This window comes from Leptosomus discolor, chromosome 24 (genome assembly GCF_034619465.1).
Source record: "Leptosomus discolor isolate bLepDis1 chromosome 24, bLepDis1.hap2, whole genome shotgun sequence".
Taxonomy (NCBI): domain Eukaryota; kingdom Metazoa; phylum Chordata; class Aves; order Leptosomiformes; family Leptosomidae; genus Leptosomus; species Leptosomus discolor.
Window position 1 is genome coordinate 2,999,593 of NC_141414.1, and position 17,707 is coordinate 3,017,299.

General features: G+C 43.5%; 1 protein-coding gene across 1 annotated transcript in view; it reads left to right on the forward strand.

Moving 5' to 3' along the window:
* Positions 1-1,683: 1,683 nt before the first annotated feature.
* Positions 1,684-17,707, forward strand: part of RANBP3 (RAN binding protein 3) — a 49,395-nt gene continuing 33,371 nt past the window's right edge. The window contains exons 1-2 of the mRNA XM_086477724.1: positions 1,684-1,723; positions 11,940-11,995. Of these exons, the coding sequence (XP_086333850.1) occupies positions 1,702-1,723; positions 11,940-11,995 (78 nt within the window). The 5' untranslated portion in view covers positions 1,684-1,701. The remainder of the gene's footprint in view (positions 1,724-11,939; positions 11,996-17,707) is intronic.

The window sequence follows — 17,707 nt, forward strand, 5'->3', positions numbered from 1 at the left end:
TGAATAACCCAAAGTCAATTCCCTGGAAGGGTCTGCAGCCTGCCGTTTGCCTTTCTCACTCCCTTCAGGATCTCAAATGCCACAATTTCACGGTTGCTACAGCCAATACTGCCATTGATTATCACATCCTCAAACAGCCCTTCCTTGGTTGTCAGTACCAGACCCAGGAGGGTGTCGAGCTGAACTAGATGACTCATCCAGCAAGTGTGGTAAGAATTTGTCCCCAATAACCTTTAGAAACCACCTGGGTTTCTTGTGCCCACTGTGTTTCTCATTCAACAAATAATGCAGCTCACACTAGTAATCACACAACTCCAAGCAGTGTTGTTTGATCTACAGGAAAGTTCCACCAAATGCTGACAATGCACATTGTTTTAAAGACAGGTATCCTGTATTTTTTCTAAATCAGTGCCATTCATTTATTCTTACTAACTTGTGCCTGTCCTGCTGTTGTATTCCTGATTCTCCTAGCAGCTAAACCAGACGGTTTAGATGGACGGTACTTGCAGAAGTGATCACAAGCCTGGCCCTCAGATTCTGTTCCACACTAGTGTGATAGCTTGTGAGAGATGTATTCAAATGGTCAAGTGCAATGCACGCTGTTCTACACTGTGCTGCCACCTTGAAGCAATCGTTAGGGTGAGACTAAAGTCGTCTATCTCTCTGTGTGCACCTCTGAGCTTGCTGCTCTTGACTCCCTTACTGAGACCTAGTCAGTGCAGTCAGGGGAGTTTAGGCGCACTGACCAAACAAGCCAACAAAATGTGGGCCCCCATCAAGAGAGCAATGAGAGCAGTGCACAGTCTCTGTGCTGTGTGCGCTATACAGTATAACTTTGTGGCCATAGAAAGCCTTGGTGCACCTACATTTTGAGCAGCGTGCGCAGTTCTGGAGATGGTGGAGCTGGAAGTCACAGAAAATGGCAAATATTGACCTTTGGCATGGAGCAGCAGCCTTCCAGTTTGAGTTACTCTGCCTGGAGAAAAGGCTGCGAAAGCTCTGGTTGAGGCTTATGCAGTCACAGAGCAGTTACCTGAATGGAGAATTGCTGTCCAGTAAAACCCGCAGGACGGTAACTGGGAGGCTCTAATAAAAGCAGTAAATGGGGATCCAGGATTTGTTTAACTCGTGAACTTATGGGTCCTGCAGCCATACGAGGCTACAGCGGCAGACCAGACAGCAGGGCTAAGCAGGGAACCGAAAGATCCGTGGGCAGCCGGTGTCAAAGGCCCCAGTCGGACGACGGCAGGAGCACGGGGAGGGATCGGGCTCGTGGCGGTCCCCACAACCACGGGGGCACCGCAGCCAGGCTCGAGCCCGAGCCCGAGCCCGGCCTCGCCGACATATGGGGCTCGGCCGGGCCGCCCCGCCAGGCCGCAGGCGGCACTGCAGGGACGCCCGAGCCGCCTCCCGCCTCCCGCCTCCCGCCCCGCCGCAGCCCGGCGCGCGACCGACCGCGGACACGGCACACCCCGCACCCCGCTCCCCGCGCATGCGCAGCGCAGCGCCGCGCTCCGCCCGGCACCGCCCGCCCCAGGGCAGCCGAACGCGCCCCGCCCGCTGCCCAAGCGAGCCAGCCGCGCATGAGCGATTCCGCCACGGAGCGGCAGTAGATCCGCGCATGCGCTGCCCCGTGGGGCCCGCTGAAAGTGGAAGCCGTCCGGCTGCGCGATGCATTGTGGGCGCGATTGAGGAAGTAAAATGGCGGACCTAGCGAACGAAGGTAGGCGGGCGCTGGTGGTGCGCAGCGGTGCCGGCCGCGGGCCCTGCGCTGTCGCTCGCCCGCCCGAGCCTGGCCCCGCGATCCGCTCTCGGAGGCGCGCCCGGGCGCGGGCCCGCCCTCGGAGGCGCTGCCGCCCCGCGGTCTCTCCGTGTCCCGGCCCCTCTGGGGCGAGCGGCCGGACAAAGGGAGCGCCCGGCCGGGCCGCCGCTTTCCCCGCCGCCTTGGCTCTGCCCTGTGGGGCCAGCTGTGGGCGGGCGTCCGCGCTGCCGCGGGGGTCGGGAGCGGCGCGGGGCGGCGGGCTGGGGCTGCGCTGGCAGGTGCCTCCGCGCGGGGCGGCGGGCGGTGGCACCGGGCTCGCGGCGCGACGGCGGCGGCCGGCGGGTGCTTGCGGCCGCGCTCGCTGCGTGCGGGAAGCGTGCCCTGGCGGCCCGTGCAGCGGGGAGTGAGCCCCGCCGCTGCCGGAGTGAGGCGGTGAGCGCTGCACTTCTCTCCCGGGGGCGTTCCGAGCCGCTTTGTGTCCCTCCTTGTCCGGCTGCTTTTTGGGGTCATTGCCCACAACTTTAGGGCTGTTGTAAATCTTTCCTGAACTTCCACTCGTGTTAATCCTTCCTGTAGCTAAGGGAATGATAGAGACGATCATGTAAAGCTATAGGTGAGTTATAACGATATATATATTATTTTGAAGCTGGAAACCTCTGAAGTAAAGAAGTAGTGGTTTTACTTTTTTTTTTCTGAAGAGATGTTAGGAAAACATGGGCTGCACCTACTGTAGGATTTGGATATTCTACTCCAAGGTGTGTTAGATTGTTGTTTAAGTGACAGTGGGCTTCAACAGTTTGCCTTTGAGAATGACTGACTTCCCTCAAAGTCTCTGCAGAATGAAGTTTGCCCTGGCTGTCTCTGCTGTTTCTCATCATCTCATCATTCTTCTCAGCTAATGAAAGAGGGGGGGAACCGCCCTGAAGGAGGTGAATGAAAGTGCGTGAGGCCCCTTTTTTCAAGATTGTTTCTTATAATTGGGCTCTCTGCTAGTGGCAATTGCGGTTCTGATATTAATGTTAAACAAGAAGCAAATGTCAGTTGTAGGTGTAGCTTTTGAAGATGAAGGCTACAAGCAGCTAGCCACATAACTACACTTAGTTATTTGACAAATCCTGTGGTGCAGCACATCTTGGGCTGTTGGCTCCCAAACTCGAGATGAGCTGTCAGTGTCCAGAGAGGCATGGTGAGTGGTCTTGAGAATGGTAGTAGATAGTCAAATATGTAATGACTATTTGTCGGAAACTTAATGACAGTATTTGCATACTGTCATTATGATCTTATAATAAATTTTGATGGTGTATTGTGTTCTTTTAGAACCAGAAGTTTGGGAGTGGCTATCTTAAGTTGTGCAAGCCTCTCGCTTTCCCTCCCCTTTGTAGTGGGAAACAGTAAGCTCAACAGCGAATGAAAGTCACCAACATTTATTACACCCTTTGGTGCTGACTTGCCACCTGTTTCTGCCCCTGCCTCTGTATTTTTGCAGAATCATGTAGACTGTCTAGGGGCAGGGAGGGTGGAAGTGTGGTGCTACCCTTGCTTTTGCTTTTTCAGGTGATCTTCCTTTTTCTCTTCTTTTTTTTTTTTTTTTTTTTTCCTCTTAGGATCCTTTCCTGACTCCAGTGACTCCCCTCACCTGCTAATGTCTTTAGTTTGTACTCGCATCTCCTTCCAGAGTTGTCATCTTCATCCTTTGCTGTTCTGTTTCTCCTTTCAATAAGGATGTGGTATAATCTTTCATAAGATTAAGCAAGGTCAGCTTTCTGCTCGTTCTGATACAATTGGCTTCGTTGTCCGGTGTTAGTTTTCTTCCTCCTGTTCTGTTTTTGAAGTGTCTGTTCTTGGTATACCAGTGCAAATACATGTACTTTCTGGAATTGGCATCCTTCTGCTGAAGGTTGGTGGATTCCATAGTCTTTCTCCTTGCCTTGTTTGCTGTCTCTTGACGTGGCGATGGTGGTCTCAGGTGACTTTGGTACATTTAAGAACGAGGAGAAAACAACCTGTCTTATTTTTCCTGTACTGTAAGTGAACGTTTTAGTTCCTTGTGCCCAGGTATTTTCATTCAAATATATGAAGTGACTGTTTTGGTACCGATAATTTTTTTGATCTTTTGCTTCATATCAATCTTCTCTTGTTTGAAGTATTTGATAGCTAAATGTTCATGTTCACAAACCGAGCGTGGTTAAAACAAATCTCTTAATATTCATTAATCTTGATTGATCTGTACAACAGTGCTGTCTCCATCACACTTCATGGTGAGGTGTGAAGTGAATTACTCTTTGACACATAGTAGACACAAGAACCTAGATGGAGGGTTCAGTCATTCTTGCAGGTTGTTTTTGCTTGGCGTGTTTGAACAACAGCTTTTCTGGTCTGTTCGTGCATGTGAAACTTGCTCAGACTCTTACCCCTTTGATTACCGCAACAAACCTTCTGGCCTTGAAAAGTGCTGTTTTGTTCTCCCTGTGTCCTTTCACCTTACTAAGGCAAAGCTCTTTTAACCTGTCCCTTTTACCACAGCACCCCTTTGTTTCAATTCATTCATTGTTTTTCCCTCTCCCAACAGTATATCAGTTATCTTTAGCTTCTAGATTCTGGTGTCTCTCAAGTCTATTGTCAGTCTTAAATCACCACTGAGATGTCATTGCTACCTCCAGGTAACCATTCTGCCAACATCCTCTAAGCCTTCAAACTATTTTAATGGATGATCTTTGCGATGTGTTTTTTCAAAGCTACAAGTATTCCCTCTAATAGTCTTGTAACAACTTTATTTTCTTTATGTAATTGTTCCTTGAATTTTTTCCATTCACTTGTCTTTCCTTTTTCTCTAGTGAGTTGGTGAAACTGTACACTTACCTCTTCGTAGTGGTTCGATGGCAAGCTGTATCTCGGCAGAAGGTTGTTGGATTAGGGGGGTCCCCTACTGCAAAGGGGGCTGGAGGATGAGGTGGTGCAAGTGCCACTTCCCAAAGAAGTTTGTACTGTGAAGTTTCCTAGGAACAGGTCATGGTCTTGACGTTGCCCCTCATTGTGAGAGGAGATGAGCTGGTAAGCGTGGAGCTAATGACGAGGGGGAGAGAGTAACTTCGCCTGTGTGAAGTTTGACCGCCTTTGTCACAAAGAGTTAGTGACATTGAGATAAAGGTTTTGGGGACTGGCATTGTGAGAAATTTGATTATTGAAAACCAGGATTTTGGGATGGTAGGCACAATTGTTGCTGTTACTATTGTGTAAAGTAGTTACTGAATGGTATTAGAAACTTTCTCTGAAGTCTTTGGTATGGTGTTCTTTGATACTCTGGTTGGATCCTGCCTTAAAGCTGACCCTTCACACATGTAGCAGTGAAGTATTGTGGAGAACCAGACACCTTCCCATCAGGCATATATTCATGTAAACTTGAATGTTTTTCTCATTAACTTGCTGTTAATACACAACTAGTAATTTGTTTGTATGTAACTTGCTGCTGAAGTGCTCTCTAGATGATAGGATCTCCTTGTGCTGAGGGTGGATTGCTTTACCACCTCTCAGTCACTGAAAAGCTACATGTTTTTCTCAGATCTAAAACTTGATGGCTTTCTTCGCATTTCCTTTCCAGGAGGTGCCTTCACCACCGGTGTTGGCAAACTCTCTCTTTAGACCCCAAACAGAATGTATTTTGCTTTGTGAAATTGCTAAGTGTGTGGTTCATGACGGTAATGAGTTTTTTGTGTGTAACTGCCTTAAACATACAGAAGGTGAGAGTATTGAAGCAGTTCCTTTCAGAGTAAAAGTATTGTCTCTTTCCTGGGCTTTTGGATGCTGACACTGATTCTCTGCTGTTCCTGTTTGGGTTTTTTTGCCCTGTCTGTAATTCTGCTTGCCTTACGGTAGCTTTTGGAGAGGGGAAGGTCTGTTGTTACTTTGAGGGGAAAAGCTGGCATGTGCCACTGTCCCTGACGTTTATAGACAAGATCTTTTTTCCCATTGTGATTAACTTCAGATAAACTAGTGGACGCAAAGTTAGCCTGAGTGATTTGTGGGGTGTTGTTTTTTCTGAGATTTCCTAATAATTCACACCCAAATGCCATAAAGTACTGTTTCATTTACAAGTTAGAACTGTCTAAATACTACAATAATTGTTAACACTTTTTGGAGTTCTTCATAAATATTTTATCTACATTGCAAAATAGCTGGGCTGCCTCATGATTCTCTTCCTGTCATGTGAAAATAAGCGAACTTTTTCTGTTTCTGACTTACGTTTGCTTTGAGAAGTACCTGAGCTGAAATAGTAAAATTACCTAATGCAGAGGGCGCCTTGTTTCTATTAATGCCACAAGGGCTAGGGAAGCGAAAAAACACATGCTCTGCAAACACGAAAAGTTTGTGCTTAAATACGGTGTGGGAATTTTTATTTAAATATGTAAAAGGCATTCTGGCTTTCCATGCCAGCTATAGAAGTACTGTCTGGAAGTAGCCTGCTTCCTCGTCTCATACAGGGTTTGAAGGTGAACGAGAACATCAGATATTTTACTTCATAAAAAGCAACTTACTAGAGTTTTGAAAGTGAGGCAGAAGTGTCTTTTTTTTCTGGTGTCAGTTATAGTCACTGTGACATCACTTGTGAAGTCTGGCTATAAGTGATCCAATAGTGTTTCTCCTGTTTTCTGACATGAGGCATGATTGCACTTTGCTTGTGGGGTCTTTTCCATATCTCTTAATAGTTTTTTTAACATGATTATTCTGCCCCTTATAACTTAAATAGTATTAAGATGAAAAAAAAACACTTTTGCAGCCTGAGCTGTTCAAATAAGCATAATTAAACTTAACTTAGAACTTAAATTTTTCTTGACCCTCAGATAAGCCTTTCACAGGCAGTGGATTACCACTCTGCTTATTTTTGGTGACTTAACAACCTAATTGCTGTTCTCCTTTTTAATGCTCTTTCATTGTTCCCAGGTATGATCTACTTTTTCTCTCAGGTGATGTATTATGATGAGTTAAAGTCAGAGCAGTTGTTCTCAACTTGTACGCTTTTAGTGTTGAAGATTGCTTCTTCAGATCCCAGCTAGGATTTGCTTGCCTGGAAGCTTCTCAGTGGGTTTTTTTTTTTCCTGCCTCTCACTTAGGTTTCCATATAGTCAGGCACTGTTACACTTTTAAATGTAATTTGGAGTGAATTTAAAAAGAAGGTGTTTGAAACAGTGTAGTTCTTAGCTTTAAAAATAAATTCACCATGTCTTAACCTGGCTACAGCAGGTCCGGTAAGGGCTTGAGAGGTGTTTTCATGACATGGGGCCTGGGTTCCTTCTAAAATCTAGAGACTAGTTTGAGTCACCAAGATGGCTGATCTAGGTCGCATGACCTATGAGGAGAGGCTGAAGGAACTGGGCTTGTTCAGCCTAGAGAAGAGGAGGCTTCAGAGAGGCACATTTGGAGCTTTCCAGAGTCTGAGGAGGTTGTTAAACAGGCAGAGCCGGGCTCATCGCGATGCTGTCTGTTGGAAGGGCAAAAGATGAGAGGTGGAACGAGTTGTCCAGCCTGCATACAAGGAAAGGGCTGGGGGCTTTTTTTTTTTTTTTTTTCACCATAAGGACAGTCAGGCAGTAGAAGAGGTTACCCTGTGAGGCCGCTCAGCCTCCATCCTTGGGAGTTAGGACCAGACTGGATAACCTGATTAACCTGGTCTGACTTCATAGCTGACTTAATTGGAGCAGGAGGTTGGACTAGAGGCCTCCTGTTGTCCCTTCCAATCTGAATTATCCTGTACCCTTATGGTAGAGACACAAAGGCCTTGGTGGTGAAGGAGAAGAGTGCTTTCTTGGCCTTTGTCACTCCTTTGCCATAGGATTTGCTCTGTGAGCCAAGTAACTATACAGAGGAGCTCACCTCTGCCCTATACCAGTTTTTTTTTCCCCATTTTGTGCAGGTTTACCTTGTATTTTCTTTTCACTTATGGGGCCTTCAAATGTGGGTTCAAAAGGGACATGGTTTTTGCATCTATACACTCAAAATACCCGTTGGATTTTTCAGTAATGGGTCATTTTGTGGTGCAGTGAAGGTTTAAAACTTTGTACTGTGAAAATAACTGTTGTGGCCACTAGAGGTGCCACCAACTGCTGTGGCTGCATTGGTGTGAACAGGTGGAGAGGTAAAACAAGGCCACGTTTCGTCTGGTTGCAGGAAACATGGTTGACACAGCGCAGTTTGGTACAGCTACAAATGGTCCTGTATTGGAGTCAAAAATCTCACATTAAATAGTGTGTATGACTTGAAGATGATACCTCTGCCTGAGCCATTGAGATTGGCTTTTCTGGTTTTGTGTTTTTGTTTCCAAGGCTTGCGAAGCAAGCTGAGTAGGTTTAATAGTGCATACATTTGTCTGGCAGCATATAGGGCATGTATGGATGGCTAATGACTCAACAGTGAAATATGTTAGAGGAATTTAGCCTGTGAAAGCCAGCTCTTGAGGTTTTTGTAATTATTTGTGCAGGTTGAAGTGTCTGGAACTTATGAATAAACTGCGGGAAGGTGTTCTGTGGATTCAGTCATTTTTCAGACTGATTTGGCAGCCTACCACCATTCAGAAGAAACTAAGTGGTTTGTACGAGTTCCAGATCTTCAGATTGGGGACTTGTTGTCTCTATGACAGTAATTAGTGAAGGTCTGCTTTCCTTCTTACGTGCTTGGGCTTTCTCAGAACCTTTACTGAGATGGATTTGGTTAGAAAGTTGACATAGTTTCTGCATCTCCAGCTCCTTGTTTTGCCTTGTTTGTCTGCTCATCTAGAGAAAAACCAAGTCTGTTCCATGATTTTTAACAACCGTGTGCTCTGTCTGTTCATCCCTTAGGTTAAGGAGAAGATCTCAGGTCCTTTTATATGTATTGTACCCGAAGGTTGAAGGTTGGGTTTTTTTTTTTTCCTTCCTTTATCCTGCTTTATTTTCCCTTTAACTTAATGACAGTTCTGTGGACCCGGCAGACCCATCTTACTGTAGGTCATCCTTCAGACACCTTGCTGGAAGGGAAGTGTGCTCGCTGAGTGAGAAGATGACTGTCCACCTCTGATGCTGGCTAGTACAAACAGCAGTGTAATTCTCACTTGGAGTATCACTTAATAAGCTGCCATGTTCACCATGTGGGGAAAAAACCCGACAACTACTAATATGTGCATTTCTGTTCTACAAAAATAAAAACTGTTGTGGTGGCTCTTCACTTTATAGGAAAACATGGTTTGTGTGCTTTCATAGCAAAATATTAAATACTAGAGAGCTCTTTAGTACATAAATGCATTCAAAAACATAACTATGAGTCGGAACTGAAAGTCAAAGCCAGACATTTGAATGGGAAATTTGGCACTGGAGTCTTTTACCAAGTGGGGTAATGGATGATCAAGGGCAATAATACTTTACTTTTAATGTTTTCAGTAATTGATGCCTTTGATGAAAATGTTTCCCCAAAAACCTAAGGCTCAGAAAAATATGGGTGGTCAAATTAGACAATCTAGTGATCCCTTCTTGCCTTGGGCTGGAATTGGGGAAACATTTCCAGCATTGTGGTCTTGTTGCAGACTTCAGAAAGGACATGGTGAACAAGTGCTCCCCTGTAAAGAACGTGCCTGACTAAGCATGGGTATAGTTGGTAGCCGTGAGTGACTGCTGTCTCCTCCTCGTTCCTGCTGGATGCCATCATGTCAGTTGGTTTTGCAGCCAACAAGAGTAACAGTGAGATTCTTGGATCCTGAGTACTGGAGGACTGTGTTCCTTCAGTAGATAGAAGTTCTACGTTGCACAAGTGTTACCTTTTTCACCTTCATAGTTTGTTTTACTAGCTGCTTTTCCCAGTCTCATTTGCTGTAGCTGGACACTTTCTTGAATACTTGATTTTTTATTTTTTTTTCCCACTCCATTTTCTTCTCTGGTTCTTCCATCCAATATATTTTTTTTTTTCTGTGAGCTTTCTGCTGTTCCTGGTATCCCTGTTCCTTTTTTCTAAGTACTCAGTCTTCCATCACCGGACTCAATCTGCTATTTTGTTCTGTTCCTTTGCATCAACTTCTTTGGCTCCCCATTCTAGTCTTTTGCCAGCCAGCCTGTGTTTTCTCTGCACTTGGTATTGTTGTTGGATCTGCTTTTTGTTATTGTTTGCTTTCACCTCTCAGTACTTCAGTCCTTTACTGAGTGCTATATATACAAGTAGTTCTCTTCTATTTGGTCCTCTTTGGTGACTGTGGAATTTGGTACAGGAATCTCTTGTATGTTGTGCATTACACAATCAAGTCCCGCTTTCAGGCAGATCCCCAGAAGGGAAGAACACCAATACAGCATTTTATTGACTGGTTTGGCAGTCTCGGATAAAAGTAGCTTGGTAGAACACATGTTACTTGTTGCTGTAATTATAGCATTAATGAATACTGAAGTGTACCGAACATGGTATAAAGTGAGCATCCATTTGAAGTAAAGGGTTTAAAAGCTTGGCCCTTACACAAGTGGAGCCTCCCACAGGCAGGTTATACTGAGGCCAGGGGAATCTAAAGGGATCCCTGTCTTGTTTCAAGAAACTCTGGTTTTTGGGACCGGTACAGCAGTTAAGTCTTTGTTGATGACCTTTGTTAATTAGATTATTTTTCATTTTTGAAATAGATTGTCTGCATTGCTTTCGTAAGCATTTTTAAGATTCAGCAGTATTTGACACATAGAAGAACACCGAAAATAAAGGAAAAAAAAGACCAGGCAACATGCTATAGTAAGGAGCTTTATTTCACAATTAATTTTACCTTTGTAGAACAAGTTATGCCAGTCTTGCAAAATCAGTCTTGCAGTGTTTGTGCTGGGTTATCCCACTGAGTTAGGCTGACAGAAGAAGGGAAAGAGGCTTTTCTACCCTCACAAATAAGTGCACAGAACTCTTGGAATAATTTGCCTGACAAACACATAAGAGTTATGAAAAGTTTCACTTTTGCAGCTAAACTGATCTAATAGCTACAGTGGACAATCTCATCCCCTTTTCCTTATTTGCTGACTGAAGTGCTTTACTCATGCTGCAACTGATTTATGGAGGATTTTGTGATATCATCTTTGTGTTTTTTAGGTACAATGTAATTCTTCTTGATGGCTTTATATTTCTCTTTTGTAGCCTTTCAAGTTTTTGAAAGCTTAAAAAATTTAATTTTTCTTAAATATTTGGTGTTGTTTGTAAGATTGAGTGATTGCGAAGGTGGAACTTTTGCAAAGAAATTAGCCAAAATACAGTTCTTCTGAATCCCATTGTTTCACAGTGGCCTTGCTCGGATGACAGACTTAAATGTTGTGCTCGTCTTTAGCCCTACAAACATATAGGAGGTTTGCTGACTGCATAGTGTACATGCAGTTTCTCTTCAAATATCTCTTCCACAAGGTGTGTAAGTCTGTTAAGCTCCCAGGAAAGCTCACTTCTGCTTTATCTCCCTGCTCTCTCCCTTTTTTTTTTTTTGTCGTTAAGGACATTGAGGTAGTTTTGAGGTCATTAAAGTAAATGGAAAGCATACACTCATCCTAGGAATTCGTTCTGTTCTTGAAGACTAAATGTTGAGGTGCGTATTTAGAAAACAGCATCCTTCTAATATTTGAATTGGAACTTCAAGCAGAAAGCAGGTGGGCTTTTCAATTTCAAAGAAAAGACTAATAATATGGATGGAATGTTTGGTTTAAACAGTAGACCTGCAAATGTTGAATATTTAGGACCTTTCTAAAGGTTTCAGTGATAATGAAATACAAGTATAATCAAGGGTCAGACTTAGGTGACCTTTGAGAAAGGAGGGGGTGTGCGGGTGTGTACAGCAAAACTTCCTTTGCTTTAATGCATTATTATGGGCAAATTTGCCTGCAAAACTTGTGTTCAAAAAGTAAACTGCTGCAGCAAAGGGCCTTTTCCTCCTGATGTACCCAAGTATGATAAAAGTACTGGTTTGAAATAGATCTGGTGGGAAAAGACAAATAGCTTGCAGCTATCAGTTGTATCGTTGTTCTTAAAACACTCCTTTTACCTTTTGAAGAAGGAGGTCCTTGTATGTGACCAGGAACGGGTGGAAGCAATTTGTGTAACTGAGATTCAACTGGTTTAGGGATTCGTTGTTGGTAAAAGCATCATAGAACGTAACATTTTCATATTAGTCAATGAATGTGGCTGGAAAAAAACCCTATGATTTCTCTTTTTACAGAAAAACCTGCCATTGCTCCACCTGTCTTTGTATTTCAGAAGGATAAAGCACAGAAGGTAAGGAGATGTTGATATGGTTTTCATTTGTTTCGTTCTGTAGCCCTGCCTCATTCCATGGTGAGCAGCCCTTTGTCTATATTGTTTTGAAGCTGAAGGTGGATGATAGAGCATTAGCATTATTCATGGGCATAGAAGGTAAAGTGCTGAAGGGGTACTGGAGGGCTAAAAGTGGGAAGATGTATGATGGTGGCATGAAATGGGTAGCTCTTCAGACAGAAGATAGACAAAATCTGGGAGAAAAGGTATCTTCAAAGCTGTGTCTTGAAAGCAGCAGGTGGCAAAGGAGTACTGAAAGTTGCAGTTGCATGAGAAAACTTTAACATTTCTTTTTCTGTTAGTAGAGTTAAGACAAAGCAAAGGAAACCATAGTCTAGATTATTGCTTTTCACTTCAGTGTAGTTAAATGTGTCTTGTATCTTTGGTTAATAAACTGTGAAGTGTCTAATTACCTTGGAAAAAGGTAATCCTGTTCCCTCACCTGTCCCTTGTCCCTGCCATGTGTTCCAGTCCCCTGCTTTTGGGTCTGCGGTAGCGGTTACACAGTGTGAAGTTGGAGCTGGGCCGCAACCTGCTGGAAAGTGTTCCAGGGGTGAGCTCGTGCCGAATCAAGAGACTGTTACTACTCATCCTGTGGCTGCAGAAGGAGTGGAGCTTGGGAGAGAAATGAGTGTTGAAGGAAGGAGCAGGATCTTCCCTTTAGCAGAAATTGCTATTAAATTGAAGTAGATCTAATGGAAAACCATGGCCACATGGACCAAGGGCAGTGTAGTTCACATTCCTTTTCAGTTTGAAAGTGACACACAAAATGTTCTGAATGAGTGCTAGGGTATAGTTTTCCGTGTTTGTTCCAAACAGTAAGCCTTCCTGTTTCTTATATTGTAAAAATATTTTTAGTAAAAGAAATTGATAAGAATCTCAATATATTGTGGTATTTAATTCTGCCTAATAGTAAAAGCTGTTGATACTTGGGAAAAAAAAAAATCGTCAACGTTACCTTTGTTTCAGCTGCAGCTGCTGGGAACCAAGAGAAGTGTACTCATGTATACAAGATTTTTTGTTTAATTGCTGGATGGTTATATTATCTGTGCAATCAGGAAATTTTCTCAAATGTTTGAGTAGAAATACTGAACCATTTTGCATTTGGTAGCTTTTCTTTGGTATAGGACAAGGACCGGACTTGAGCTTTTTCACTGGTTTAGTAGGTATATTCCTCTGCAGGACCTTGAATTTTTTTCTGAGATTGGAAAGGATTTAAATTTGCCATTCTTCTAATATTAGCTAATCAAATTAAATGTATCTTAGAGTAAATACTTTGAACACGTCCTTCCAAATACGTTTTTTTTGTGGTGACCCTTTACATGTACTTTGGAATGAAGGGCCTGCTGGTGGTTGCACTGTCAGTTTGGATCACGTTGTTTCCTTCTAGGAAGCAGCTCACAATCACCCACTGCTGCTGAGACTCTTCCTGAGGTCTTTGAGTTGTGCCGTGGTGAGTTTCCCCCCCAGGTGTCCTTTAACCTGGCTGTGCTTCCCCAGTGAGTCTGGAAGCAATGATCATAGCAATGTGCAACCCAGCAGAGCAACGTGCTCCTGTGTCCTTTCTTTGGCCTGGTCATTCGGTGCTAAGTTGGCAAGTCTTGTGCTCTCGAGGTCCTTCACGTTGTGCCTTCTGCTTCTGCACAGAGCACGTGCCTCCAGTGGCCCTCACATGGTGCGTGTCTTCAGTGCTGGGCTGTGGGACAGATCTGTGGCACTCTGGTATGTCTCAAGAAAATATTTGTGAAAAATCTTAACTAAAGGCTTAATGTCTTTTTGGGCTGGCAGAGAGGATCCAGTGTTCCAGGGAGAGAGGTCTGTGGTTTAGTCTTCCCAGCTGGCTCTGAGGATGCTGAGGGCTATGGTGACGCTGGGTGGGTGGCTGTGCGCAGGACGGCCTCTGCCGAGGCACAGCCAGCGGGCGGCTGCTGGCTGGGCTGGAGGGACCAGGGGTGTTGAGGTCTGTGGGCGAGCCAGGGGTTAGAAATGAGTTAGAAAGTGATCTCAGTATGAAGTGGTGTTGGTGCTCGAGGGGGTCAGCATGGGTGTGGAGTCGGTGTAGCTTGCCTGGGGAACAAGGCTTGTTCCTTCAAGGAGGTCTTGAAGAGTCTGCCGGTGGCATCTGTCACTTGGTTGCTGATTTCCAAGGTGTAATATGTCTACTAACGAACATAAATGCTTATATTAACCTGTGTAATGTGTGAGGGTGTACAGTTTTCTTACAAAGAGGAAGGGGGGGTGGTTAATAATAATTTTAGTGCCTCATATTGTGTGTATTTGAGACTGGAGAAAAAGTGAGAGGAGCATCAGTGCTGTGCTTCTCGCCATTTCATTAAATAAAGGGTGAAAGCCTGCTTGTTGCTTGTGCCAGTAGCTGTTTTTTCTAGGCTTGGTACAGTAATAATAGAGTCAGAATATGGTGCTGTCAGCCAAAAGGAACAGCCACTTAATGTATGCTGTGTGTATCAGAACCCAGCAGTCAGGCCAGCTGAGTGTCCCTTTAATCAGCTTAATAAAGAGAAGGTGACTCAGGTTACACACTGGTTGAGCCCTTTCACTGTATTTTTTGGAAAGACTAACGGCTGAGCGTTACAGTTAATGGTTAATGCCATCACTGCTTCCATACAAGGTGCCTGGTTAAGTGCATTGCCTGCCACAAAAGATTATCCTAATTAAAGTTAGCAAGGAGATTCTATGAACAGAGGGGTTTTTCCTGGAGCAACATTTTGAAGAAAATGCAAAAGTAACTTCAAAATAGTTGACAAACACTTCTAAAATATGTAATTTCTCTATGTAAAATACAATTTTAGTTTAGCAAAATATCTGTCTAGTCAAGTTGGCTTTCTTCTGGAGCTGTAAGCAAAGTGTTCATGGAGGCTTTTCAGCTCCAATAGCAAGCTGAGAGTGAGGAGAAGGTATTGCACTGTGTATCCCATTAGCTGTCTGTGATGATTGTTTAGGTGTTTGCCTAGTGCTCTTCCGCATCAAACGGGCCATCCTGAGCAGAATTATTTTGTTGCAGTGTCTACAGGCCCTTCCACTATTAGGACTGGGTTGATACTGTTCAGTGGTCTTAACTGACTTTTCTGGCACTAACATTGGCTACTATTAAGTTAAAGAACATTATTTTTCTGGAAATCTCTAGTGAAGTTTATGCTTGTAAGGTGTTCTCAGATATCTATTTCTCCATTAGAAGCTGGAAAATACATAGCAAGTTGAAGGACAAAATGCATGCTAGTCTGGAAACTCATTTTTTAACTGGCTGTTCCAGCTAAGTTAGTTTAGTTTAGTAAAACATCAGAACCTGCAGTTTGTCGTGTTTAGTTAGAGCGGACAAAAAGTGCATGGTGTTCAGGATGCCTCTTGGTTTTACTTTCAGTAAAGAGGTTCTGGTTGTTTTCTTTTGCTCTTAAAAAGACAGGATTAATTTTATCTTCCATTTTTCACTATAGATATCAATTAACGGTGGATGTAAAAGTGGCTGTTTCCACACTTGTTGAATGAGGCTCAGTTTTCATTATTTTCTATCTCCTTAATTCTTTGAGAGCTATTTTTATGGTGTGTGAAATAGAGATAGTTCTTGCAAATACATGAATGATAGCATCCAAATATCTTCCTTGTTTATACGCTGCTATTAACTTTTCTGACAAGCAGAGCTTCTAGTGCTGACACTAGTTGGAAAATTGCATCAGCTTAGGAAGGCTCATAGCTGTTAAGGTCTGAAAGGAGCATAAAGTTCTAACCTCACAACGTTAAGCATAGAATATTACTGTTCCTCCATTACCTATCTTGATAGCTTATACATGAACTGTACTGTGCTTTGCATAGTACTTTTTGAATTAAAAATTTCAATTGATGCATTTTTTCTGATTAATTTTTGTCACTTGTTAGACTTGTCTTTCTGCTCTGAAAATAACTTCTGCCATAAACCCATTTCATGACCGTTTCTGGCAACAGGTTACTTGAAGTCATTTTATGAAGTCGCTTTTAATGTGCATTTCTGAAGTCTTTCTTGCATTTACACATTTTTAAGTAGGTATAATAGCTCAAACAAATTTAACCAGTAGCGTTGTCCAAAAAAGCTTCTGAAGTACTGTCCTTTTTTCTGCAAGTGTGAGCTGTGGTCGTCTTCCAGGCATTATTGATTCTTGCAATACTAGGGTCATGGTGGCCCCCTAGTCACGAGTACTACAAAAGGTAGATACTCAACTCAGATTTAAAAAAATAGTTTTGCACTTTAAACGAAGCCATTGTCTGTTATATAGCTTGCACCTTGTCCTTTTCCCTCCACCAGCCTGCGCTGGGGGTAGTGGTACAATGTAGAAAACCACACTTTTTCTGGCTTATGTAACGAGTTTTGGTCACTGTACAGCTTCGTATAGGTGAACTGGTAGTGGTGAGCTTTAAAAGTGGCTCTGAAGGAGAGAAGTTACGTGGTATTTGGGCCATGTCCCATACCTAAGTGGTGTGTGATGCGAAGTGTTTAAGGGGGCGCTGGCATCTGGGTGGTGAAGGGGTAGTTCTGGAGCGAACGAGGATTTATGTCCTTATGTTAGATCTGTCATGGTCTGAATTATTGAAAAAATAGATGTGGAGTTGTAAAAGTGATTTAAGTTATTAGAAAGATGCCATTCCCCTGTAGTCTGGAGGACAAGATCGTGAGTTTAGAAAAGAGAAAGTTGTATTAGACAATACATAAAGTAGGGGTTGGTTGAAGTCCTGGTTTGATGTAGTGTGATTTGGAAATGCCTGGGTTTTGGTGGCTTGAGGAGGTGGACGATTAGAAAATGTTGTTCGTGCTGTGGGCGTGGTGTGCAGGTTTAGGATGGGGGCAGAGGCAACAGTATTTCCTTTTCTGGGCTCTCTTAGCATCGTTACCTCAGCTGCCAAGAGTTTTGTTAGGGAGACCTAGTTGAACTGTGGTGTAAGTCAATGGTGTACTTGAGTTCAAAATCCATGCCTGAGAGTTTGTAATTGTGACTGTATTGCTGCAGTGCTGCACTTGCAAGAACAATTATGAGTGGTTTTGGAGAGGGCAGTTGTGCAAGGCAAAGTGTAGAGGAATATAGAGAGGCTGAGTGTCAAAGACTACTGAGAATACGAGCAAAAGTTGTTCTCAGTTCTAAGCGGGTAAAGATTGTGAAAAAGTGTACTGAGAGTCGTCTTTTGGGGCCATTGGATATGATTGCTAGTTCGGGGAAAATGAGAAAAGGAGGTGTAAATAGGACAACTTGGAATTGGGAGGAAAACCTGACCCGAGAGTGTGTCAGTGTGCAGCCTTTATGAAGAAGGAATATTATTTCCTTGTTTATATTTGGTGGTTTAGCATCATGTTAATCTTAGCTTTTTTGTATTTCTTCATGTGTCTCTTTATTTCCTGCGATGTAGAGTTTGCCAAATCTCCAAGTAGACTCTTATGTATTTAGTCTAGGTGTGCTATTTTTGTTTGGATAAAATAGATGTTGTTTGATCTGGCTGAGTAAGGTGAGCTTTTGTAGGTGGCTTCCTAATGTTATTAACCTCTCCATTGATCTTTGCCTTAGTATTTAAGAGATGGGGACAGATTTCTGCCAAGTTCTCCCTAGAGCTGAACTTATAAGGAATGTTTCCTCTAGGGAAGAGGAGGCTCAAGGAGAGGCACGAATCATCACAGACATAAAATGTTACAGCAAA